This window comes from Egretta garzetta, unplaced genomic scaffold (assembly GCF_000687185.1).
Source record: "Egretta garzetta isolate BGI_Z169 unplaced genomic scaffold, ASM68718v1 scaffold251, whole genome shotgun sequence".
Lineage (NCBI taxonomy): Eukaryota > Metazoa > Chordata > Aves > Pelecaniformes > Ardeidae > Egretta > Egretta garzetta.
The window spans coordinates 3324776-3350369 of NW_009258952.1; the positions used below are offsets into that span (position 1 = coordinate 3324776).

Genomic DNA, 25594 nt, shown 5'->3' on the forward strand with positions numbered 1-25594 from the left:
CTAATAATGAAGAAACATTCTAATCCTGCTAACTCTTTTAAGTGACTATCAAAGAAGAGAGACTTCTCTTTCTCTTGGAGGAGTCAGAGGGCTAAAAATATAAAAACGAAACTGCCACCAATGGGCCAAAAGCAAACAAAGAACAGAATTTAGTGCCCTAATAATAAGGAAAGTAATTGCTGCTGAATCAAATTTCTCTCTTGATAAGATTTCAAAAACCACTAAGTACATATTACCCAGTGATGTGTGCATTCTTGGAAAAAGCTGCTGTGAATCTTCAAGGCAGCACAGGTTTAAGTGATGTGCAAAGAACCTAAGGTAATCATGATGACATTAAAAGGTTCATAGAACCAGTATTAATAGCTAGAAGCAAGATGAAGCACTAGTTTTCTGCAAGGGATCATAGGCAAAAACACAAAGCTAAGAAGAAAAGAGAATGTGAATTTTAAGAACAGCTGAAAACAGCAGGGGAACTCTTCTATCTACAGTCACCTAGAAAATAAGAAGGAGCTTGAAGAACAAAGGTGAGCTGGAACTAAAATTCTGTATGAATTAGAATTCCACCAAATAACTCCATATTAGGAATTATGCTGAACAAACATAGCAGAAATTTTGAGACCTTGCTCAGCATTTGATGCCCACGAGATCGTATAATTACATTATCTAGAGAAATATATCCCATGGGAGAGATGTTTCTTCAACATATCATCCTAGAACCACACAATAATTCTGACATTAAAACACACTTGTTTTACAACTGAATAACTGAATTTAAAGTTAATGGATCCTTTCATTCAAAATTGAAGCTATCTTATTTTGACAAATCTAATAATCTTTGCAAATAAAAGTCCAGTTTGAGCACTACATAAAGAAGATAAAATGAACTGTAGTGCGAATATTTCCAGCTTTTGTGATTTAGCATTATTTTCAAGTGTTCCATTTCAAACTTTTTATAAAAACAAATATTGCATTTAAAAAATAAAAGTATTTCACAAAATTTAGCTGGGTTTTGTACCTGTTTGTAAACCCATAAACAATACTGGATGCAAGAACGTGAAAGTGAAATCCCTCATAAACTCATATGAACCAGTGAAACTAATCAGGCTAATTTCCCTGCCTAGCATGAGTAACGAGAAACACGAAAGAGAATTTTAAATGTGATGTTTGCTATTATAGTTTCACCAGTTCTCTGTCTTAGCAAACAGCAAACATATTCTTTAAAAGTGAGGATCTTACTAATGTTGATATTGCCCTTTAAGCAAACATGTTGGACAGACAGGATGGGCTTTGTTACAGGAAATGCAGTGACCAATCCTGTGAGCATCAGTGAAATCAAGTAAATATTTGAGTATAAGGGATCCCAGTGAGACTTCTTCTGAAGTGCATTTTCAGAGTTGGGTCCGAAAGAGAAGAAATGACACATTTACAGTGGAATTCACAAGAAGTAGACTTGAAGTATAGGATAGTGAGTCATCAGGGAGTTAGCTTCAGAAAACCCTTCGTGCAAAGAATGACGCAGAACAATTGCCCTGCTGGCTGAGAATACATGTGCTGCTAGAAGAACCATAGCCAAATAAAAGCTTGCTTGGATGCCTGCTTCCAAAAAGATACTTCTTAAACAAGTCTTAGCAACAAATATGAATGTGATCTATCAGCCAAAGCAGGGTAGAGCAGAAAACAAAAATGGGTTAATTAGAAAGCAGAAAATACTAGTGTTGAGCATGTACTGAAGAACATCTTAGTATATTACTGTTTTTCTATGACAAATGATTAAAATAATCTATTTTTTCCATTCACTATGACTGCTCCATTATGTATCATTAGGGAATGAAGATTCATGCATGCAAGTATTTGCCAGGCAACAAAAGGGGGGAATTAGGTGCTATTTAGCATATGGCAGAAGAAAAAGTTAACAACGAGATTCTACTAGCTAGTTTACACAGTGGGTTTTGCCCACAATGGGCTAATTAACCCTAAGAAGATGCAAGATGAAAGGGGATAAAAATCCATCTCAATTGGCAGTGCACTGTGTATGCTATGGTACTAACAATTTAAATTTATTTCAAAGAAGACATATTTGGTGGAAATTAGAAAGTCTGAAAACTGAATTATTATTGGACCAGTTGGTGTGTAATAATACCTTTTGTATTATTAACGGGACAGTTTACAGACTCTGAGGCTACACTGATACTAGCAAGTTAAACAGTACCAGGGAACATTTCCCAAAAACTGAAACTAAACCATCTGTAAAGTTAAACAGTAAGAATTGTCACTGGCACTGTTTTGACCTGGGCCAACTAGCATTCTCCTAAACAACTCCTGAGCACACCTGAGAGGCTATCATGGGTCCACAGCCATTCCCAAGGCTCATTTTGCATGGGGATTTCCTGGTTTTGAGAGTAAAAGAGTGTAACAATATTTTCCCAAGCAAATTTCATTTAGTTGTATAGACAAAGCCTGAGTTTTCTAGAGCCCATTTGACCTGAAGGTCAACCTAACCAAAGCTATTTAGTAAAGTTATATGGAGAAACCATACCTATCATTTTATTGCACAACGGCCAGCCATTTTTGGACCTGGACACTGTATGCCATTAAGAAAGAAATACAGCAACTTTGTATTTCCTTTGCATGCACTCTCTGTGCCAATAACCATTTGACAAAAGCCAGAGGGCACTCAGCCAGAGACTCCATTGTGGAAGGAAAGCCATTCTGATCCAATGAAGAGAAAAACAAGATGCTTTGACCACCACTTAGGGAAACAATAACACGATCATCATCAATCAAAGCAGACCTGGGTAGCAGAGAAGACATTGCTACAGTCTTACTATGTCTAACAACACTGGTGATTAAGCCTCTGCCTTACTTGCCAAAGTGAGTTGCTTTCTAAATCAAAGTTTAGAGATCAACAGCAAGTGGAATTACTGGATCAAAATGAGGTGAGGGGTCTTAACCAGCTCCCTAACTCTGCCGTGCACATATTTGATATGAATGTGCAAAGTTAGAAGATTAATGGGAGCGCTTCAATCTGCAAGGCTGCACTCACAATGAACTCTGACTGCAAAATTGGAGCCTAATACAAGAAAATAAATTAGGTTCATTCTTTGAGGACTAAACAAATCATTCTGCAGAAAATTTGATTCTCTAACTTCAGTGAAACTCATTGCAAGAGGAAGTGCTTTCCAATGTGAGCAAAAAACAGAGTCAAACCAGAGTCAAAACAATCAGTAAAAGAGTTACATGTTCAGTTAAAAGTGCAAGCCCAAATGAAGTTGTACATGTCTGCAATGACTTTAACATCTAGGGGTAGGAGATATTCAGCAGGTCCTGGAATTTGGATCACAGTTAAACTGTCATTACAAATCGCCTTCAACAAAAACCTTCTTATCGTAGCAGGCTATTATTCAGAAATATAATAGAGGGTCTTGGGCAGCATTTTACTTTAAATATTTATTCTGAATTAAACAACAGGTTGGACTGGTCTAAGGGGTGGACCAAATGCCTGATAAACCGATAATGTGGGAATTACTATTTTGTGCTTCATCATTTGTTACTTTAAATATTTGCATACAAAAAAATTACATACAAAATTCTAACCCAAGTTTTGCCTAGAGGAGTATCCTTCAAAAAGAAAAAAAAAAAAAAAGTATGACAAAGCTATTGCTTTTGTTACAGAAGCCTAATATGGACTAAAAACATTTCTGTCAATTAGATTTCAATTAATTTTTTTTTCCTTTATCAAAGTGAGAGATATCATCCAGGTTGCAGCAACAATCGAGAATTGCACTGAGTACACCACATAGCAGAACTTTTTAGCTACTCATACCAGCCTCACAACCATGAAATGAATGCATAATATGCTGTGTTTTAGAAGGGGATGGTGACTATGCAAGATGATAAAATTAATAAAATGAGAAAATCATCCCCTTATAGACTTACTGTTTGAACTTTGTGGAAATCCAGGTAAGGAGGATGGACCATTCATTCCAGGCAGAAGAACAGGAGGAAGGCCAGGGAGTCCTGGATAAGCTGCTGGCAAACTGATACCATGAAGAGAACTGCTGTCCATCATGCCTGGCTGCTGTACCGTTAATCCTAGCACATCAGTAGCCTTCTTTATGCGATCCAATTCTTGCTGTGCCATCAGCTGTCTAACCGTTGTAGGAGCTAAATAATCTTTCTCCCGATCTAGCTGACTTCCCACAGTTTCTCTCACTTTTGTAATATGTTGTTTGGAAAAGATATGATCTCTTATGGACAAACGCGCAGAATATTTCACGCCACATAGAGAACATTCTGGCTTTGTTCCATCCGGTCCAGTCTGATTTATCATGAATGGCTTCCCTATGTTAATTTTGAATTTCTTTTCTTTAGCCCGGGCATTCTGAAACCAGACCTGGACCACACGTTTGGGCAGGCCAATCTCATTCCCTAGCATTTCACATTCCTGCATTGTTGGAGTCCGGTAGTCACTAAAGCAAGCCTTGAGAACTTTAAGCTGAAGGTTACTCATTTGTGTTCGGAAACGTTTGTGGCCTGGCCGATCACTGTTTTTGGATTTAAAGGGATTGCTAGCTCCAAATGGGTTAGGTGAACTTGGATCAGCTATGCTTGAAGTTTCACTGCGGTCGGCGTTATCATCAGGGTCATCAGTAATGTAGTAACTTTGGTCATGATCACCATCCTTTTCACTGAAATGTATTGAGGGGCTTGTTAGGGAAAAGAGAAATTTATCATCGGTATTCTCATTTGTAGGTGTAGTTGCAGCTTTTGGTAGTGTGTCGTTCACAAGTGGTTTTGGTTCTTTGGGAGGTGATGCAGGTTTTGCATCCCCTGAACTGCCAGTCGTGCTTTCCATTTCATTGTTTCCCTCATCCCCTGTTGTGGCATCACTAATAGCTGTATTAATTGATGAAGTCTCATCAAAGTCAGTCTTGTTTTGATCGTATCCAGAGTCAGCAGGAGGGGCATTCAAATTTTCTATATCCTCACTAGACTCTGCTTTAAAAGAAGAAGGACTTAAGAGGTTCTTCGGTGACATTTCTGCAGTTTTGCTAACAGGGGTTGATACAGTGGAGGCTAATTCATTTTCACTTGATAATTCAGTTTTTGCTAATGACAGTGATGGGTAATCAAAAAATATGTACTTTTGTGGACTTTCTCCTCCATCTTCAGTTGATATCAAAGGACTCGGAGGCAAACTATAACCAGCCTGTTTCCCTTCATTCCAATGTCGAGAGCGAATGTGGCTTTCTAAAGCTGATTTTGCTTTAAACAGAGCGCGACAAAAAGGACATCTTTTATGGGACTGGGCTGGACCAACCGCACGGAATTGTCCCTTTCTTTCTCGGGCTCTTGTGTTCTGAAACCAGACTTGTACAACTCTCTTTTTCAGTCCCACTTCACGTGCAATGTGATCTAGCATCTTTCTGGTAGGGTTGGAATCTAGTAAGTACTTTTCATAGAGTATTTCCAGCTGCTCTGGAGTAATTGTAGTTCTTAAACGCTTATCACGATGTTGATCTTCTCCACTGTTTCCTCCCTCTTTCTCACTACAGTTATTGTCTTCTTTATCATCTAGTTTTCGTTTCAGGGAACCAGAAACTGTAGCAGGGTGTGCTGTATGTGATGAGCCAGTTTGTGGTGGCATCTGAGCAAGAGAACTATTAAGTAACTGTCCAGTCATCAAAGGATTATTGGGGTCAAATATCATATAGGGCATATCCATCGGTCTTTCTAAAAACTGTGAGTGAAGAAATTGGTTTTGGGCTGCTAGGAAATGCATGTGCTGGTGCTCTTGCCAAAGTTCTAAAGTTGGAAAGGCAACTGTACACTGATCACATTGGTACTGTAATAACTGAGGAGGTAGACTGTTCTGTAGAGAAGTCATTGAAATTGGTAAAGGACTGGAAGGAACAGGTGTGGTTTGTGATGCAGAAGGAGGTCTCCCTACTATCTGTGATTGTTTTTGTTGCTGTGGTTGAGAAGCTGAGGGCTGAGGGTCAGAAGAGGTTACTGGAGTAGACTGTACTGGTTTGGTGCTTTGGGAAGTTGTATCGGTTTGCTTGGAGATGGTTTCATTTTGTTTTGCTTTTTCTGTGGACTCTGGTTTTGGTGAAGCCTTCTCAGGTTCTGGTTTGGGTGATGGAATCAAAGGAGTACTAGAACCAGAGCCAGAGCTTGTTGCTGTGACTGCCAGGCTTTTTGATGAGTCATTTTGGCCGGAAACTGTGCAGTTCTTATACACTGTTTGATCGGAGGCATCCATAGAATCTTCAGTTTGGCTTTCATCTTGAGCATCATCATCTTCATCTTTATAACACTGTTTTTTCTGGTGTGTAATCAAATCAAAGATCCTAGGAAAAACCACACTGCACTTTTTGCACTGATATTGCATGTTACTAGTTCGAATGTAACGCTCATTTGTCAGTTCCCTTTTCTCATTGTCTTTAGTTTCAGCTTGATTTTCATAACTTTTGCGAGCTTTTTGTCGTGCATTTTGGAACCATACGACAATAACTCGAGTAGGTAGATTAAGTACAGTTGAAAGTTGTTCAATTTCATCATCCTTTGGATAAGCATTTGTGTCAAAGAAGTCTTGGAGGACGCGAAGCTGGTAGTCAGTGAACCGAGTCCTAGATGATCTCTTGCTGAAAGATGCATCAGACTTGTAAGGTTCTACAGCTGAAGGTTGTGGATCTATTCTGATATCTTCCAATACTGTTATGGGAGGGTTACTGAAATTATATGGAGAATCTTTATTTCTCTGTCGTTCTTTAAACAGTGTATTACGAAACCAGTGCTTGATAACTTTCTGTGAAAGACCAGATTTCTCAGCCATTTCTTGGATCTGCTCTTCACTTGGAGAATTGTTGATGTCAAAATAAGCCCGCAAGATTTTTAACTGGTCATCTGTGATTCTTGTACGTGGACGCTTGAACTGAGAGTGCCGCAGGAAATTGGGATCTAATCCCAGCTGCTGCTGACAAAGCTGGGTAAGGTCTGCAGATAAAGTATCCATCGGTGGCAACTGGAGGGCAAGCTGAGGAGGCAATGCAGGATGCTGCACTGGCTGCATCATAATTGGAGGGAAAAGCGGGAGGTCAAGAGAAACAGGAAGCTGAACTTGAGGTGGGGCTGATGGTGGTGGTGGTGGAGGAGGAGGTGGTGGTGGTGGAGGAGGTGGCGGTGGTGGTGTGGGTGGTGGAGCTTGCAAAGGAGTGGGAGTTGTGTTTTGAATTTTTCCAGCCCCAGCTGAAGAAGGCTGAGAAGGAGTTGGAGGAGGAGGCGGTGGTGGTGGAGGAGGAGGCGGCGGTGGAGGCGGTGGTGTTTCTGGAGAAGATGGAGAAATTGGATAAAGCTTGTCATATGCCTCCCTGTACTGTCGGGCAAACTTTTCTAATGCTCCGTATGGAAAAAACTGTCCATGCACATGTTCTTGATGACTCTTCAGAATAAGAATGTTGGAAAACAGCTTACTGCAGGTTCCACATTCCAGTTTGTCTGTGTTTTCGCCTTCACCAGTTTTGCTTTTTTTCTGAACTTTTTGTCTGTTTTCGTTGTATTGGATAACTAACTCAAACCCAAAGTTCTCCAACAAAGCCTTGGCTGCATTACCCCTTGCTCCAGAAGCTATTCTGGGTGGTGGGATGGCTGGTTCTGAGGATTTTGGCTTCTTCATATCTTTGTTTTCTTTTAGTCCTTCATTCTCATTAGTAAATTCTTGCTTTGGCTTTTCCTGTTTCTCAGAAATGTCTTCTGACTCCTTATATGATGGCATATCCTTTATCAGCTGGCAGTCTGTACTTACTAAGGTATTTTGCTCAGCTTTCATCAGCTTGCTACTTTGCTGCTGCTGTTTTTGGGACTGAAGTTGGGGTTGGGTCGATTGATACTGTTGTGCTTGTTGCTGCAGTATCTGTAACTGGGTTTGGCCAACATGGTGCTGAGTTTGTATCTGTTGCTTCAAATCTTCTAGCAGTGATCCTGTCATACCAGCCATTCCAGGCATACCAAATGTGGCAGAACCAGGCAAACCCAGATCTGGGCTTAAGCTAAATTCTGTCCCAGGTATATAGAATGGGAAAAGGAACTGAGGCTGTTGAAATTGCAGCAGCGCTTCTGGTGTCATTGGAAAGTGAGGCAAAAAAGCTGGGTTTAGAAACTGGGGCTGAAAGAAAGCAGCTTGCTGTTGCAGTTCATGCTGTAGTTGCATTTGAAGTTGTGCTGGTGACTGGGGAGGGTGATGTGTAGGCTGAGCAGAAATTAATTCAGAAGCTTGCTTTTTATTTAATTCTTTGGCATCTAAATGTGTTTCTTTGCTGTTAACTGCTGGTAAGCTCATAGATTCTAGCATTCCTTGGCTGGGGCTGTTAACATTCCCTGCTACACTATTTCCGCTACTTATATTACCACTTGGTTCTAATTTTGCAGCCCTTGCCTTTGTTTGATGAAGCACAGATCTCATATGGATTTCCAATGTTGAACTTTGGCTATACGCAACATTACAAATGCTGCATTTGTAGGGTTTGTTGTCAGTGCTGCTGTTGGTTTCTTGAGGGACAGGACTTGATGCTTCCTGCAAAACCTTTTTGAGTTTATGTAGATGGGACACTGAGTTATAGTGGACCAAGAGAATGTTCTTTTGGGTGAAAGACTCTTTACATACTGTACACTTATATGGGCGAGATGGATCTAGAAATTTTTCCATAGTAAAATTTGGCCCTTTTCTAAAAGGTAAGGTCCGCTTTGGTTCTGAGCCCATATCATCTGGAATAGAGCTACTATCGCTTCCTACAGGACTTGCTTTACCTTCCTGGTCCATCTCATAATCTCTTTCTATTTCCTGTTCTAGTGCATGATCATCTTGTGCCATACTTTCACTTTCTGCCCAGAGTTCACCATTGACAGGTAAAGATGCACACAGCTGCTGAAGTTCAGCTTCATTGAGTTCAGGGTGGCCTGCTTCCAAGTGTTTTTTTAAAGCCTGGAATGTACGGAAGCTACGTTGGCAAAGGCTACACATGGTAGCCGCCCGAATAGCATGATACTGGGAATGTATCTGAAGCTTCTGCATAGTCTTAAAAGCCAAGCTACAATGGTTACAACGGTACTTATAGACATGGCGGTCAGAAACAGAAAGCTGTTGCTTCTTCTGCTGTTCATTTAGCTGATCTGTCATTGAGTCAGTGGTCTTTATATCTTTACTGCTGCTCTTATTCCAGTCTGGCATTTCAGTGGATTCCTTAGGTGGCTTCTGTTCCTCGGTCTTAATTTCTATTCCAGTTTTTGATTCATCGATCCCAGGGGTATTTTTCTCATCCACAGGACTTTCACCTACAAAGAAAGTTAAGTGTCTTTTACACAAGTAGAAGAGAATAGCACATAATATTAATAGGGTTTTTTTCATCAGAACTCAAGAGAGGCACCTGGTATGCCACGTGTTGGTCTAGCAAAGTATAGCGACACGTCCTTGCCCCAAAGAATAAAACAGACAGGAGCAACATGAGGTTAAAAAAAAGTAATAAAATCCAAACATGATGGCAGTGGCGGTTGGCCCAGGAGTGGCGCAGAGCATGTCTTTTTTGTAAGGTAGGAGTTTATTGTTACAATGGGAGCACCAAAGAAAAAGAAACAAAACTGTAGGAAAGAGAGAGGGATTAGAAATGGGGTCAATAGGTAGGACAGGTAATTAGAAAAGAGGAATAAAGTGGTCTGAGGAGAGAGGGAGGAGCACGCTGTCAGAGGCAGCAAAGCAGCTTCCCAGCCCAGGATAAGAATTCTGCTATTGGAAAGGCAAGCAGGATTGTTTGCCTAATGTTACCCATCGATGTTGGCAAAAGTGCCGCTGTCTTTCAGGACTGTGTCTTATTTTCTGGTTAAATAAGGAGGGTCTTACCTTCAAAGTGGCTAGGCCACTACCACATGCAACATACACATGGCATACACATGCATCCTAATAGTTCTGCATGGGTGCAGTCAGCCAAATTCAGGCCCCCTGTTATTTTTCTCTTCTTATCTCTGTGGCTACATACAAGCCAAAAAAGGATTCACTTTACTGAGAAAGAAACAAGTGGTTTCTACATTTCTAAATTTTCCATACCTAGCTTTTATGTGTCTGGGCTTTTTCTTGCATACCTGGATATTTCCCAGATCCCTCAGCTGTAATGGTTGCAGGTGTGTCACGTTCAGATTTCTCTGAAGCAGCTGCTGGCAACAGCATACTATTGGGCATCATGACGTCTGGTACAGGAACCTTTGAAAACCAAACCCACAGTATTATTACAGGAAAAGTCATACTATTTAATACTATACAACAGTATGAAATTATAATTCAAATGATCTACCATATCTGGTTCAAAGACTGCCAGTACTAAACCAAGATCTTGATTCAGACCTTGATAATGGTTTCTGACAGACCACAAATCCAGAGCACTAGGTGCCCTTTGAAGGAGAATCAACTCAAAATAATCCATAGCAAGGTGATGCTATAAAACTACATACACTCAATATTTCATTGGTCTCAATGTCACCACAGAGAAGGTTTTGCTGTCTATGTCAGGTTGGTTGGATTTATCAGGGGAATTCTCCTTGGACATCCTCCACTAGATAGAGATCATGTTGAGATATGGTCACCAGTCTGTTCTTGACTAAGGGCATTCCCACTTAGCTTCACCTGTATTGTTTTTTAAATAAACGCTGGAACTTCCATGATCTTTGAAAGAAAATTGTAAGTTTATTTCCATCCAAAATTAGCAACTTATTTCCATTTCAGATAAGATTTTTCTCTTTCTTGTCTTCAGTTGCTTATGTATCTTCTTCAAACTGCTTTACCTGTTGTGTTATGCTTTCAAATTATAGACAGAAATCTTTGAAGGATGTACTATTAAAGGTGTCTGATAGTACTCTGTTTAGTTAAGTTGACATGAATATTTGCTCAACACTTCATGTTTTCCTTTTGCTTAGCTCTTTAAAACATACTCATATCTGAAATAAAGGATTGTCTAGGGGTTCAGACTGAGACTTAGCAGGACTGAGTTCAAACTCCTGCACTGCCAGATTCTGTCTAAATTACCTTGGGTAAATCAGTTCAGACCGTGCTGCAGCTCCTCATTTCTAACACAAGGATAGTACTTCCTTACTTCATATAGAGGTAAGAAGAATATCCATAGGAGAGATTTCTGAGTGGTAAAGTTCTGTAATAATGGAAGCTACATAAATTGCCGAGTAGAAATACCCCTTGTTCCTTTTTAATAGTTTAACAAATTATTTTAAGATACATAAGAATTTTATATATATATATATGTATTTATACCAACTGACTATTGTAAAAAATATTCTAGACATGTTTTTAAAAGCCCTGGGCTTAGTATAGTTGTAATTTAGACATAGCATTAATAGCATCCTCTCAGAGGACTAGCGACTTTGATTTTATTTGGGAGGGAAGGATTTTCAAAAAATATTATGTAGGTAATTGTAAATGTCCCAGAGAAAAAAGATTTGTTATAAATGGTATTTATTTTGTCATCAGAGAGTTCAGATGTGGACAGAGCATATTAGTGTTAGCAACTAGGACGATGTAGATTATGCAGATTTTGTTTCGCAATCTCTTTTTCTGTCAAACAACATTTTTTTCCCCCTCTCAGAAACAGTGAGACAACTCGGAGAGGAGAGGAGAGGAGAGGAGAAGGAGGATTTAAAAGTTGCCCCATTATCAGCATAGAGGGAACCATGGAGAATTTGAGAAGGAAGCTAATAATTCTCAACAGGGAGAGGTTTTTTTCCACATTTTTCCAGTCTCCTAAAAGGGTCTGGGAAAATTAAATTTCTACGACATTTTCTGTGTGGTGGGCCAAAATGACATGGTCTATCAGTTAGTAGAAAACCAATGACAACAACAGAAAGAAAACTAAACCACTTTTGTGGATCCTCAATTCTGTATTTGCTCATCAGCACTAGGCACAAGGAACCTTAGACCTTCAGTCAAGAGCTCTTCCATTTTTTTCTTATATTTTTGCCACTTTACTCAGGAATGAGGTGGTAGGCCTACAACCACAACTGTGTAAATGAAGGAGGAGTTTATGAAAACAGAAATAAATCCTTAAGGAGGTGGATCCTTGAGATTTCTGAGTGCATTTCCTTCTAAAAAGGCAAGACAACCAGAATCAGAATGTCTCAGGAGGTCTGTTTTCTAAATGAATCTATGATGCAATAATACATACTTTCTAGACCTGGTTGTGTCTTTACTGAGATTGTTTTGAATGGTGCTGAGTTATACTTTTTCACAGAAATTTATTTTTTTGACATGGTTTGTGCAATTTTGCAGAGAAGCAGGATTTTCCTAGGGAGGTTGGGATGAGATTGACCCTCCAGATAAAGTTTGCTGGTCATATAGCATTCATCCCAATCATGGGGAAGCCAGTTCAAGTCCCTGCCTGATCCAGGGTAGGCACTTGAAATAAGGTATTCCATATCCTAAAAAACTGACCTGACTGGATTTCTACCTGTTCCTGGACTTGCCATTCTGTTTCATGTTCACATTTTATTCACAAAAAATTCCTAAAGGGTCTTTTATGTGGAGGCAGAAAGTAAGAAACAGGAGATTATGTAGAGTAAGATAATCATGTTCTCTAGTTAGCACCACTATTGATATTTTACAGTGAATTTCATGTAATACAATGCAAGTACAGCCCAGCTGTACACAGTTCTTCTATGTCTGGGATCTACATTCTACAGGGAACTCCTGTTATTTTACAAACAGGAGTCACAATACCTCTGAGACCTGGATATTATTAGACCAAATTTACAGGTGCGTGCTTAGAGACATTGACAGGCTTGATTTTTCCAAGGTTAATGTCAGTGAGGAACTGTAGATTTTCAGCATCTTTGAAATCCACCTTCAGTCATTTTCCCAAGGGACATCAGTCACTGGATGAGCTGGCAAAGAACCTAAGAGTCCTGACCCACTCCCCTCCTCAACTACCTGAATACTGTATCACAACAAATACATTGCCCAGAGGCCCAAGTACATTTCTGTAGCATGCACATCAGATTTGGAACACTTACTGTCATGAGCAGTTTCTCCACACAGTCAGGGGACACACTGTGCAAATGGGTCAAATGAAGCTGGAGATGCATTTTGTTGCTGAGGACGTCCTGGCAGAGGGGGCAGCAGATGACAGGTTGCATTGAATGCTGTGACAGGACGTGCATCTGGATACGATTCGGGTCCCTACTATTGTAGTTACAATACGGACATTGATAGAACTGGGAAAAAAAAATCAAATTAACATGCAGGCTATTAGTCAGTGTGCTTTTTATAACTTGCTGATATTGCTGTTTTAACAGCATATCATCTCTGCTTCATTCTTGAGTTATTTGAAAGAGCTCTAGAATGCAATTAAATTGTTACATTTTCCTTTACCTGCTCATGACAAAATTTATTGTCCTCTGGAGGCTTTGATTTTTTAGCTGCACCATCCTCTTCTTTTGCCAGAAGAAGCTGTTGTGCCCCTACCACAGTGTTCCCTTTTGGTTCCTTCTCTGGTGTGACTATTCCTGTTCCGAAAACATAATTTTTAAGAACATATTTTAAACTTTAAAATATTCTGGTTTACAAAGAGGCTGTGTTTCCAAAGGTCTGTATTGTCTCGTAGGGTCTTCTTTTTTTTTAAGTTCTAAGAAAAAAATATAGTTGAATAAAACAACTCTGCTAAGCACAAAGGTGAAAATACACTTTTATCCTCAATGGAGACTCTATAAATACATTTAAAAATGGACTCTTCTCTACTGTTTAGATAACCTTAGGTTGCCTTTAAAGATTAATCAATAATGTGCTTTCTTTAGCAGCTCAGTATGAATTTGTGTATTACATTAAAACAAATCAGCTTTTGCTTAAAAATCCTGTTTTCCAAAATAATTAATTTGCTGCTGTTTAATTACCCTCTCTCTTTTCTAAACTGTCTGAGCAATATGATTATTGTGCTGTTTTGATAGCTCCTGCCTGGTTACAATTCTGAAGCTAAATATAGTGAGACTTTAAAAGAAATACTGTGGAGAATAGGATTTCAGAGCTAACTTAATATTAATTATATACAAAGATCAGTCATTTGGGATTGCCTTAGATGTTTACACTGTGAATTTTTATAGTCTGGCATTTGTGATCAAAACCAAAATATAATTGTTTTCTATAGATAGTTCTACTATTAAGTATTAAATACTATATTTAATATTATGCCTGAACTAGCTACAATTTGCCAGATAATCTCTTCTGCTAGGCTGGATATTACAAGAGCATTGGGTAGGCATGTCACATACATCTCACGACAAACACAAAACCTCATTTACCAACCATTCCAATCTCATCATAGTGCGGCATCATCTGACCTTTTTTCTGCTGTTTATTATGAGTATTTCTAATTTTAACTTTCAATTTTCACCATCTTCCAGTCAATTTGCAACTAAATTATTTCCAGGGTGAGGACACTATCACTGGACACTGGGTGCAAATACATCTTGAAATGCAATGAAGCTAAACCATTGATTGCTATCAGACCCAACGTAAATATATAGTCCAGGGGTAATCTGATTGTATGCTGTGCATGAAGATTTATCTTGATTTTTTTCAATCCACATAAGGTTCATATAAATGAACAAATTGCACCTCATTGCACAATAACCTAGGATTAATTTAAAAATAAGGTCATGGATGTTTTGGCAACAAAGTAAACATGAACAAACAAAATACTTGTATTTTTCTGCAGACAAATCCAAGAACTTTTTATTATTTTCATATAGACTTTGTGCAAAATTTGATATTAAAAGAGCAACATTAAAGAGAAGTAAAATCACAGAACAGTTTTCAAGGTAAATACCAAATCCTCATGGTACAATAATGAACAATTGAAAACTGAGTCATACAGGGACATTTTCTGAAGGGCATTTAAAAAAAAAAAAACAACCATAAACTTGTTTTATGACTTATACATTAATGGTGATTTCCCCACACATTGTTTTTCATTCCTAAGTTGCTAATTATTTCTTTTGGTGTAATTTAGACAAGTAATTTTTGCATGTTCTTGCTCAAATTAAAGTTTATTCCTGCCATATTTCCCTGCTTTTAATGACTAATTTGTCAACATCGGTTTAATATCTGAACAAGCCGCTTTCTGGAGCCCCACTGAATTTTTACACTCTCAGGAACTGATCCTGGAGGCCTCATTTAGAATGCTCAGTAGTGCTGTGTCAACGACCTGAAGGACTAGGAATCTACATGATGCAATCACATAAGGCACCGTTTTATTACTCACTTTGGTTTATGATAATACAGTACTCCCTGGCCTATCTGTATTTACTTGGCAATACACCATTATTATTTAAATGTCTTTACTCTGAGAACTATGGGAAGTAAAAAGTGACATATTATATTAGCAGAGAAAGGTTGCTGCTTAGGTTTTAGAAGGATAGGTTCAAATTATTAACCTCTCTTCATTTCCAACTGTCAAAAATGTCTAACAGTTGACTACTGTTTCTTACCTTTATCATATGCCACTTTTTAAATGTCCCTTTTTAAAGACAAATGGGCCAGAATCTCAGCTGGTATAAATGGACACAGCTATACGGGAGGCTGAACTTAAAAGCCAAAATAAAACAATTCAGCCTTATCTTTTCCTCACCATGTTAGATTGTTCTCAACAGGTTGTTTCAGAAATTAAAATCCAAATTCTGCTCCAAAATCCACTTGTGAAAATACATTTAACTGTGTTTTGGCAGTGGTATTTAACTACTAACGAAATTTAGCTTGGAGTGCACTCTGTGTGTGCCTGGGTACACACAAGGTTAATATTACACATCATCTTCCACCACAGGATGGAATAACTTAATTAATTCAAAGGGCCTATAATAATCATGAAACACATAGTTCTTGTTTCTATAAAAATAAGGGGGTTTTTTGGTTAAAGTTTCTTTTGCGGTTAATATAATAAAACCGTAGAGTTATAAAACACTGTGCTGGGGTCAATAAATACATAACAAAGCACAGCTTTTTACTATGCTTACTATGATATTTATATAAACTGTCGAAATTTACAGAGGCTTTGTTGTTTTTGTTCTTGTTGTTGCTCTGGATTCATTCAATCTCAAGCACCGTTACTTCTGAAACAATTGAAGTTACATCTGGCCTATAGTAAAATAACCGAGTCCGTGACTTATGGCGAGCTTTGCAAAAACAAACAAACAAGCAAAAAAGGTGCTTGATTCTTCCCTCTGCCATGGGGATGCCACTCACCCCTGCATGTGGTGAGGACTGACCTCCCCCAAGCCAGAGCGTACGTGCCAAAACCAAAGGAGACTCTCTCCTTATCCAAGCAAATGGTCCAGCTATTACAACTCAGTGCCTCGTCTTGCTACATCAATTTTCTGCTTTCCATGTTGAATTCACTATTTTAAGGAGCTTCCTGTAGGGAAGCCAAACAACGTTACAGTCTTATAGGAAAGGTATTGAAGGAGGAGGGAAGGAGGAGTGAAAATATTTTGGTCCCGAGCATGCCGTGTGGCACTGTTTTCATAGCTGGATATTCCACTGGCGTGCTATTCTTACTAGACAGCTATGAGAAAAGACCAAATCTAGTGTTATTCACATTTAAAATATGCACTTTTTATTCTTGAGACACATTATTTGTTGGTTTTCTTCCTAATTGTGCAACACAATTGTAATTCATTTTATAATATAAAATACGTGGCATTATTTTAGATGAACAACGCAATTTCAATACATTTAGCTCAGAACCTAAGTTTAATTATAAATAAGTGCCATGAAATAGACTAGTCAATGATTGCCTGTCAGTTACAGAGTTGTTTAACTTGTGTAAGATTGCTAATATAAAAATTATATAATTCACTGCAATTCAGATGCCATCACCTTTGTAACATTTTTGAAACCCCAAAATAAAAACAAAAATGTTTGTGTGACTAACAAGAAGGAGAAAGTTAATACAATACGTATACTAATGAAAAAAATCCTGGAAAGTCCATAATCCAAATACTATTTTCTTATTTATGAATCTATGTATTTGATAAAGATTGTATAATTTAAGACTTCTGACACATCAGATGACGTTATTCAGTCTCAAAATAATTCTAAAATTATAATTACTGGTGGAGTATTCTTTCTAATTAGAGTAGAATGAAAGGATAATTTTCATTGCAATAATGAAGGTTAATTTCCATCCTTCCTCATGTTTACTACCTTATTAAAAAGTGCTCCCCTTAGCCATGGCAGAGACATATTACATTTTCAATGCAAATGTATTAATCTGGATAAATTCCATATTAATTCTTGCGCTGCATAGAGCTGTAATTTGGATTATAATTAATCTAAAGTGGCACTAGATTTAAATGACAATATAAATGAGGCATTAGTAGGCTTTTCTATTCTGAATGAATATTCAACAAATATAACTTGCATATTGCCAAGTCTCATTTTGAAAGCTCTAGTCCTTGAGATAAGGTAAGCAATACAGCACAACAGCTTACACAAACATACTGCAACTAAATACATGTTAATCCTTTCTCGTCTAATAGATTCTATGTTAAAGAGGGGTCACACCACTTTCCTGTCTAACTTGTTAGTACTGTGATTAATTTATTGGTTTTCCTGTGATTTCTTTGGCAAGACTTGCAACACTCAATTCATGAGAAAGCCCAAATTAACATTCAATTATACATAAGCAGTTATGCAGTCATTAGAAATACTTGTCAGCTGAGTGAAAATTAAGATGATGGTCTGAGTGTTATATATGCAGAATTAATTTAGATTAGGAAAATAAAAGTTTCAAAAAGACTTAGGATTTTACAGTACAAACTATTTTCCGCAAAGCACAAAGGCAATCATGTATTTTAGCCCTTGTTTTTATATGAATCTTACTGCAAAGTTATTTGTGTAATTGCTGGCACGGGAATGCAGAACAATTATGCTGGTTTTTTTGTAGTGCACCCAGTAGGCATCTGGATATAGGTTTGTCCTAATTAAACTTGGCCCTTATGAGCGGCTAATCCTGATGGAATTTTGAGAATTCCCCTTCAGTATTTTTTTCTAGATTCCATCTTTTTTTTTTTTTTTTTTTTTTTTGCTGGAGCTTTAATACCGTATTCTTTCCTGAACAACTGTAAATGGACCTGCCTAAGAAAAAGAGAGGGCTGATAAACTCCCCGAAGCGGTTCACAGTGTCCCCTAGGCAAAGTGTACGGTGGGGAATGCAGGTGGCTGTCACCCCGCTCCTGGTGCGTGCCCAGGACAGCCCCTGATGAGACAGCACAGGACGACCTATGTCAACCTGGGAGCACGGCTTTACTGCACCGCAGACAGTTTTCACCAAGTCAGAGAGCCAGTCAAAGGGGATATATATTTTTAAACCACAACGCAGTTTCTTGCTCAACATCATCCTTGTCATCATCAGCCTTCCTTCAGTCTCTTGATCTCAAAAAATAAAGCGACTGAAGGGGAGCCGAGGTTCTAAACTGTGATGGGTACTGACCTTAGCACGTCAACAAGCGAACTTAAAGGAAGCTTTAATCTTTAAGTCAGTCTGCTGAATTGATTCAGCGTAGAAAGGGCCAGCTATAATACTTTTTTGTAAATAAATCCAAAAATGTTTAATATGTAAAGAGCAAATTACAGTATAGGAGAATTTGGGTGTAAAGAAACTCATACATAAAATGATCTGTTCTCTACAACTCTATGTCTTTACGGAGAATACAACCTCCTTTGTATGCTGCTGTCATTGGCACACAAGGAAAAGATATATGACTACCTGAAACTAATAGGCTTCAACCTGTTTCAGCACTTCTTCTGCTTCAGTGAATCCAACATAATGTAACTAGGTATAGCGTGAGGCAAAAGTAGCCAATGTAATATTCATTGTGACCATAGATTTCCATCTCATACATAAAAAGCATGGATGAAGTCACATATTTGCCAAATTAAACACAGAAAAAGCCTTGGGTATCTACACCAGATGCTGGCCTTGGGTTTGTTTGTGCACAAGTAAATGTCATGACATAGGGGTTTTGTTTTCAAAGACAGTAGCTTTCATTACTGGGCTTTGTCTATTCCAGGAGATCAAAATTACCCAACCCATAATCCGTTTTCAATGATATTTCCTCTTTCTTAGGCTGAATCATCTGTAAACTTTTTCACTGGATTTTGTGTGTTTTTTTCAAAATGCCTCAAATAAATGCCCAGGAAGAGGCCAGATTCTTGTGAGTAACTGATCAGAGAGCAAGAACAAAAAATAATAATAACAAAAACCCCCACATTCTTTGGGTTAAAAGGGGGGCAAAACCTGATTGAAGAAAAAATTCAAGTGGTACCTAATCCTATGCTTATGAAAAATTAATATGCCATCAGAGGAATCACAAGTACAGCTAAGATTAATGAAAGGCGCTTAAAAAATTACAAGCACACAAACTGATTTGATTAAAAAATAATCTCACTGGTCGTCCTGTAATATTCTTCAACTTATCCGCATCTATCCTGTCAGATGGTTATGATTAAAAATAGGTCAATGGGAGGCTACTGATAGAAATCACATGCAAAATGCACATGCAATGAATAGTAGTGGGAATGTCCAGACAGTTTAAAATGAAAGAGCATTTCATAAGTTAAAAAAAGGGGGAAGACAAAATTCTAGCATCTTACCAGAGTCTTTACAAGATTTTTTGCCTTCACTATTGTCTCTCTCACTTGAGTCTTTATCATCAGCAACAGCCACTGATGTACTTTTAGCAGACCCTTCTGTATCTTCGCCTTGTTCTTCTGTGGATAAGCACAGAAAAGATCTTAGAAAAGAAACTCAGTGACCATTTAAAAGCATTTTAAAAATACGTCCTGTAATAAGAACAGCACGAAAGGAAGGTGGCAAAATAAGGGGGAAAGAGAGGTGGGGGCAAGAAAAGGGAAAGAACAACACTCTGAAGAGGTTGCACATTAATTACGAATAATTTGCAATATTTCAAAATCTATGCAGAAATTTTGACCGTCTCTTTATCAGAGCACCCGCTTTCCACCAGTGTGACAGATTTAAAGCCTGTCATTTCATATTCTTTGGCTAGAAATGATTTGTGTTAAAATACACGCACACACATGCACACACACACCACACGGGCCAGAACAAAAGCCCGCACATGTAAAAATGCATCTTGGAGCCAAAAAAAAAGAAAAAAAAAAAAAAAAAGGGGGGGGGGGGGGATTGAAATATAAATCCTATTAGTGCAGCAGTATCCGGCTAATTGCAGTAAGTAAGTATTAGGTATTAGGTACTGTATTAAATATAAACCTCTGGCTTTGCGGGAGAAGTCTCAGATTTTGTCTCCAGGGGGAGCCATTCAGGATAAATGATGCAACTTGGTCTATGGCTCCTGAGGAAGCAGCATTACCCACACCTCACTTACGTGTTCACACCAGCTAGATTACATGGAAATCTTCACAGTAACTCAAGCCCATTTAATTATTCGGTAAATCTTAGCTATGCTGCTACTGGTGGATTAATCTGTTTATGCAGTTAGCTTCTATGCTGGGGCTGTGTAGCACTAATCCGTGAAAGGCCCACTGTTCCTTTTCATCCTGTGATCATTTGTCTCTCACTGTGCTGATGTCACATTTTAATGAATTTTTAGCAATCTGAGTAATGCCAGATAACCAGACTTGCAACTCCCCACAGCACAGCATGCTGTTTTCATTGCAGCACACACACACAAAAAAAATAAAAATCATATTTCCCAGTTCAGGTAGGAATTATATAAATTAGGAGGTGAAGGTAAAATGGGATTCGAAGCACCAGGCCGCTCAATTTCATAAAATCTTTAATGACCATATAAATTAACCCTGGAAAGGCAAAAGGTCACAGACACACATTTGCATACACTCTTCTATTCACTTTTGATAAGCAGAGCTTTTATGCAGGGAACATGATACAATTAACCCTTCAGGAACCATACAAAATGCAGCTACCGACATTTTAAGTGTCAAGCATTAACTGAAAATTACACACTGCATAAAATTTTCATTGTAAATGCTATAGTGATTGAAAGGGGAAATAGTGGCCCTCTTCGCACCCCATGTTTTATTAATAACATTCTGACAGCCGAATGAAATATCCTCTGTCATATGTAGCAGCTGAGCACAAAAAAATTGCTGCTCAGTGCCTTCCTTGCCAGCCATGCACTGAAACTGTATGCCTAGGCAAACAACCCTCAGATCGATGTGGCGAACCTATCCGCTTCTCAACTCTCTGTGAAACCTTTTGTAAATCAGAAGAGAAAAACACAGCTGCAATTTTGGAAACCCAACCAAAAAAAAAAAAAAAAAAAACCCGAAAAAACCTCTCAACCACAGATCAATGTGTTTTGCATTGACATCGGAATACAATAGGTTAGGACTAAGCATGCGTGTCCACTTTTTGGAACAATACAGGGAGAAAGATGGTCCCCTCTTTTAAAAATAATTGCATATAAAAAAAAAATTTCCATCAGAATGGAACCCCCCCTCGTGCCGTTTCAGCGCCCTCCCCCCACGGCCCCCTGCCCCCTCCCGCGATGAGCGCTAATCAAACATGGTAGGCATCCCTGTCGCAGCTGGAAGCGGGGCTGTGTTTGTCAGGGTGGCGGGGGAGCGCGGCCGTGGCCTCTCGGAGCCGATGGCAATCCCTTTTCGACTCATCCTTGGGAAGGGACGCATTGCTTCTTTTACTAGATTTACTGGCCCAATCCCCCTGGGCTGGAAAATGAAGTGTCAAAGTGCTACTACTGAGTGTCCTTATCTTGAGGGGACATAAAATTGTAAGGGCTATCGTGGCACACATTAATAAAACATTGTGTGTGTGTCAGGCAAAGAGAAAGAAAATTATGAAGGTACTAAAAGAAAAGCTACAGTATCATCTGGGTCTCATCAGACAATTTTTGCAGGGTGCTCTCCTGTTTTTCTGGTATGTGTTTTAAGTGTGAGAGAAATTCCCAGACATGTTCTCCTATACATCATCGTGGTGTCTGACCTCAGCCTGACCCTGGCAACAGTTTGAGAAATCTGAATGTGAACAAAGACTCTGTGTCAGCAGCAGGGAGAGATTGCGGGATAGACTTTCCCCATCAACTTAATCGCAAACAGCAGTTCTGAGGCCATAACTTTACAGGGCTCCACCAAGCCACAAACACATAACCTTTAGAGGTGAAACTGCCCCCTGCTCCCCACCCCCCCCTTCTGTGATTTTTCTCAGTCTTGTGGTGCTCCCTTTGATGTAGCAAGGCAATTAGCTCTAATGTTCAAGTACTGCAGACCTGTTTTATGGTTTGGAAGGTGAGAGCTGTTTATTACAGGTAGGCTCCTGGGGGCCATAAAGGCTTTGCAAATTTTTAATCATGCAAAAAACTAATCAAAATGTAACTTATACACACCATAAAAATTAATATCATTATTATGCACGGTATAAATTGCCTGCCTTAGCTTTCAATGGCACTCACTTCTAGAAAATACATTTGGCATTCATTTCAGAAATATGTATGGCATTCACTTCAGAAATAAATTTCATAGACAGAAATGATAATACAACTTCTCCTATTTTCCTTCAATATTACAGAAAGGCTAAGATTCACCCTGTCGTGACATTTGTCAAAGGGACAAGATGGAAACACAACAGCTCTAACCTAAAAGCAGCTAGCAAATTTACAAGAAAAATCCTTAAGACCATTCATTAGAACGGATATTGAGGATATGTAACGAAGCATGTTATCAAAGACACTGAATCCTATGCCAAGATGCTACACACGTATCTTTTTAGTAACATTTTTGTTCTTACTTAATATGCTAACCAACAAGGATACTATTTGGTTATAAAAATGTGATGGCTCCTGCTCAAAGACACAAAATTATGAACTATTATGTATCAACAAAATACAGTATGATGGTACAGATTCCAGAACAAGTCCTAATGCTCTGTTTTAAATTTACAAGAGTCCTGCCTATATACATTTACAAATGTCAGCTTTGAAAATGAATAGAACACCGGATTCAAATGTACTTTAATGGCTTTAATAACGCTTACTATTGCAATGTGATATTTTATTCACACCTGGTTTTATTTTGCCCAAATGTTGAAAATTTCTTTTGATGTTGGATCTCTTGAGTTTAGCCATTATCAACCTTTTTCCTCACAACTGACTTACAATTAAACACAAAAATAAGGTTAGCAGTCTGCACTAAAACTGTAAAATAAGGGAAAATGGAAAAGCTAAGCTTCAGGGGTAATGTTAATCAGCTGATATTGTATGTTATATAGTCTACATCATACACTTTAATATGTTAAACTACACTCTCAGACCCCAACTCTATACCAATTTTATGAAGGAAGACCCTTATGACCTTCCCCAGCCCAGTGAAGTCAAGATGTGTGATGATATCAATTGCAAAATCCAGGCCTCAGCCACAGCTGAATAGCAGACATCAGCAGCAAAATTAGATGAATATTCATACACAGATTAGAAAAGTTTGACTTACTGAGATGCAAATAAAGGAAGAAATAGATCCACCATGGCCAAAGGAAGGTATAGCGAAACAAATACTATTTTTTGAAATAAAATACTGAATAGTTAAAGCAAGACATGGCTGAGTTGAAATAATCTTCTCTAATTTAAATGCATTGTGATAATCATAGAAGCATATCAATCACCTTTCCCTCTGTTTTATCAGAGAATTTTCCTTACTGATGAGCAGCACTGGGAGCCTGTCTTCAAATGTATTTAAGAAACAAGTTATTTTTAAGGTCTTATTTTGCTCGTGATTTTGGTTTTGGTTTTTTTTTTACATCACTGATATCTCAATCAACAGACAGTAATTCCTGTTTTGGTCCTGGATTTTGCTGTTGTTGTTGGTATCCCTTTTGCCCTCTCCAAATTGCAAGTGATTTCCTAAATAAGGATGATCTACTAGTTGTGGGTGAGTAATTGTGGTTATGAGAGAGAAAGCAAGATTAAACAAGTGTTTGTGGCTGAGGGCCGGATGGATGGGGAAAGAATAAATCAATCAACTGAAGTAGTAAGTAAATAAATATGAAATGAGAGAGAGATTTGAAAAAATAATTGGGGTTTGTTATGCAATATGTTCAATAAATAGCTGAATCAAAGGTACCCATAAGTGCTCAGAACAGGTGTATCCCAGGTTCAACTGGTAGAGTGAACGGCTTATTGAGATTAACTGAGAAAAGGTAAACACTAGCAAAGGATAATGGAAGGGTGGATTAGAGGGATGGACAGACGAGAGATAATGGAGGGAAAGGAGGAAAAACTAACAAAGGAAAATAAAGAATATGCAAGAGAAGAAAAAAATAACTGAAAACAGGGCTTGTGGATTTACTTCTGGGCTATCCTAGTTACACTACCTCATTGATAAATGCTCCCTGACTTCTGGATTGCCATTTATTCAGAAAAATATTCCAGAAAGTATTTGTTCTATTTTCTGGCTGGTCTTGCAGAACATGAGTGAGGAACAGGATGCCTCACTCATTCAGGATCTTGACTGCATCCTCTAGTGGTCATATTTCATCTTCAAACAGGTTTTCTAATTTCTCATTTAGAGACTCAAGGGGAATAACGGCATCAACCTGTTAATAACTGTTTCTAATCACTGTGTTATATTTAAAACTATAGCTGTTAGAAGGCTGAACTTCCTGGAAACAAGCCTATAATTAAGTGATGATCATCATATTGACCAGAAATTGCTAACTGGCAGTTAGTATCAAATTGTGCCATTTTGTTTTGTGGTGCATCATTTGAATTTTTATAGCAGTCTAATGTTTATTTTCTTCTGGTTGAAACATATTACTGTGTCAGAGGAGGCCGACTGCAAAGCTGGCTGAACACAGCGCGCTGTGGTGGATCCTTCCCAAGGAGTGTCACAAATCACACCCACTTTATCCATCCACTCCACCCAGAAGCCAGTATTCCCCACGTGCCATGCTCAGCCTCACCCCTCTGTCTGTTGGAGAGAGGTAGCTCTCGTCTACCCTACTTCTTTTTGCTTCTTAGCTTCTGAAGGTAGAAAAGATTATCACCAGCTAATCTGCCGAGGACTATTATCTCCTAATCTAGTTTTTTCTACTTTTTTTTTTTTTTCCTTTTCTTTAACCGTAGTCTACTTCCAGCTGCTGGAGAAGGAAAAGGAATGTTCTCCCCAGAAGTTTAGAGGGGTGGGGTGTCCTTTCCAGTCCGGCTGCTGAGCAAGCTCTCCCTTTCTCTCATTGCTGGCTGGGACCGACTGCTTTCTAGTCTCCCTCCCATAGTCTCAGACTAATTCAGGAAAAGAAGAGGGTTTTACTCTGATGGTGGTGTAAAATGTGGAGAAAAACTGTTGACAAGCTTATGCGGAGCTATATGCTGAGCCATACTGGTTTATCAGAAAATTGGAAAATCTATGTTTTGTATTTTTGTTGTTTTATTTCTACATTAATATTTTATCAAATATTTTGCAAGAGGCAAGAGAAGCATATGCTGACAAAACCATTAACAGAGAATGTCAGCTATTCAGAATGAAACTCAGCAATGTTTTCCAGAT

General features: G+C 38.5%; 1 protein-coding gene across 1 annotated transcript in view; it reads right to left on the bottom strand.

Annotated features, from left to right (window-relative positions):
- ZFHX4 (zinc finger homeobox 4) overlaps nt 1–25594 on the bottom strand; it is a 124952-nt gene that overhangs the window by 3542 nt on the left and 95816 nt on the right. Inside the window, exons 4-8 of the mRNA XM_035890116.1 lie at nt 19694–19810; nt 13421–13554; nt 13063–13263; nt 10135–10252; nt 3937–9333 (exon numbers count right to left, since the gene is read on the bottom strand). Of these exons, the coding sequence (XP_035746009.1) occupies nt 3937–9333; nt 10135–10252; nt 13063–13263; nt 13421–13554; nt 19694–19810 (5967 nt within the window). The remainder of the gene's footprint in view (nt 1–3936; nt 9334–10134; nt 10253–13062; nt 13264–13420; nt 13555–19693; nt 19811–25594) is intronic.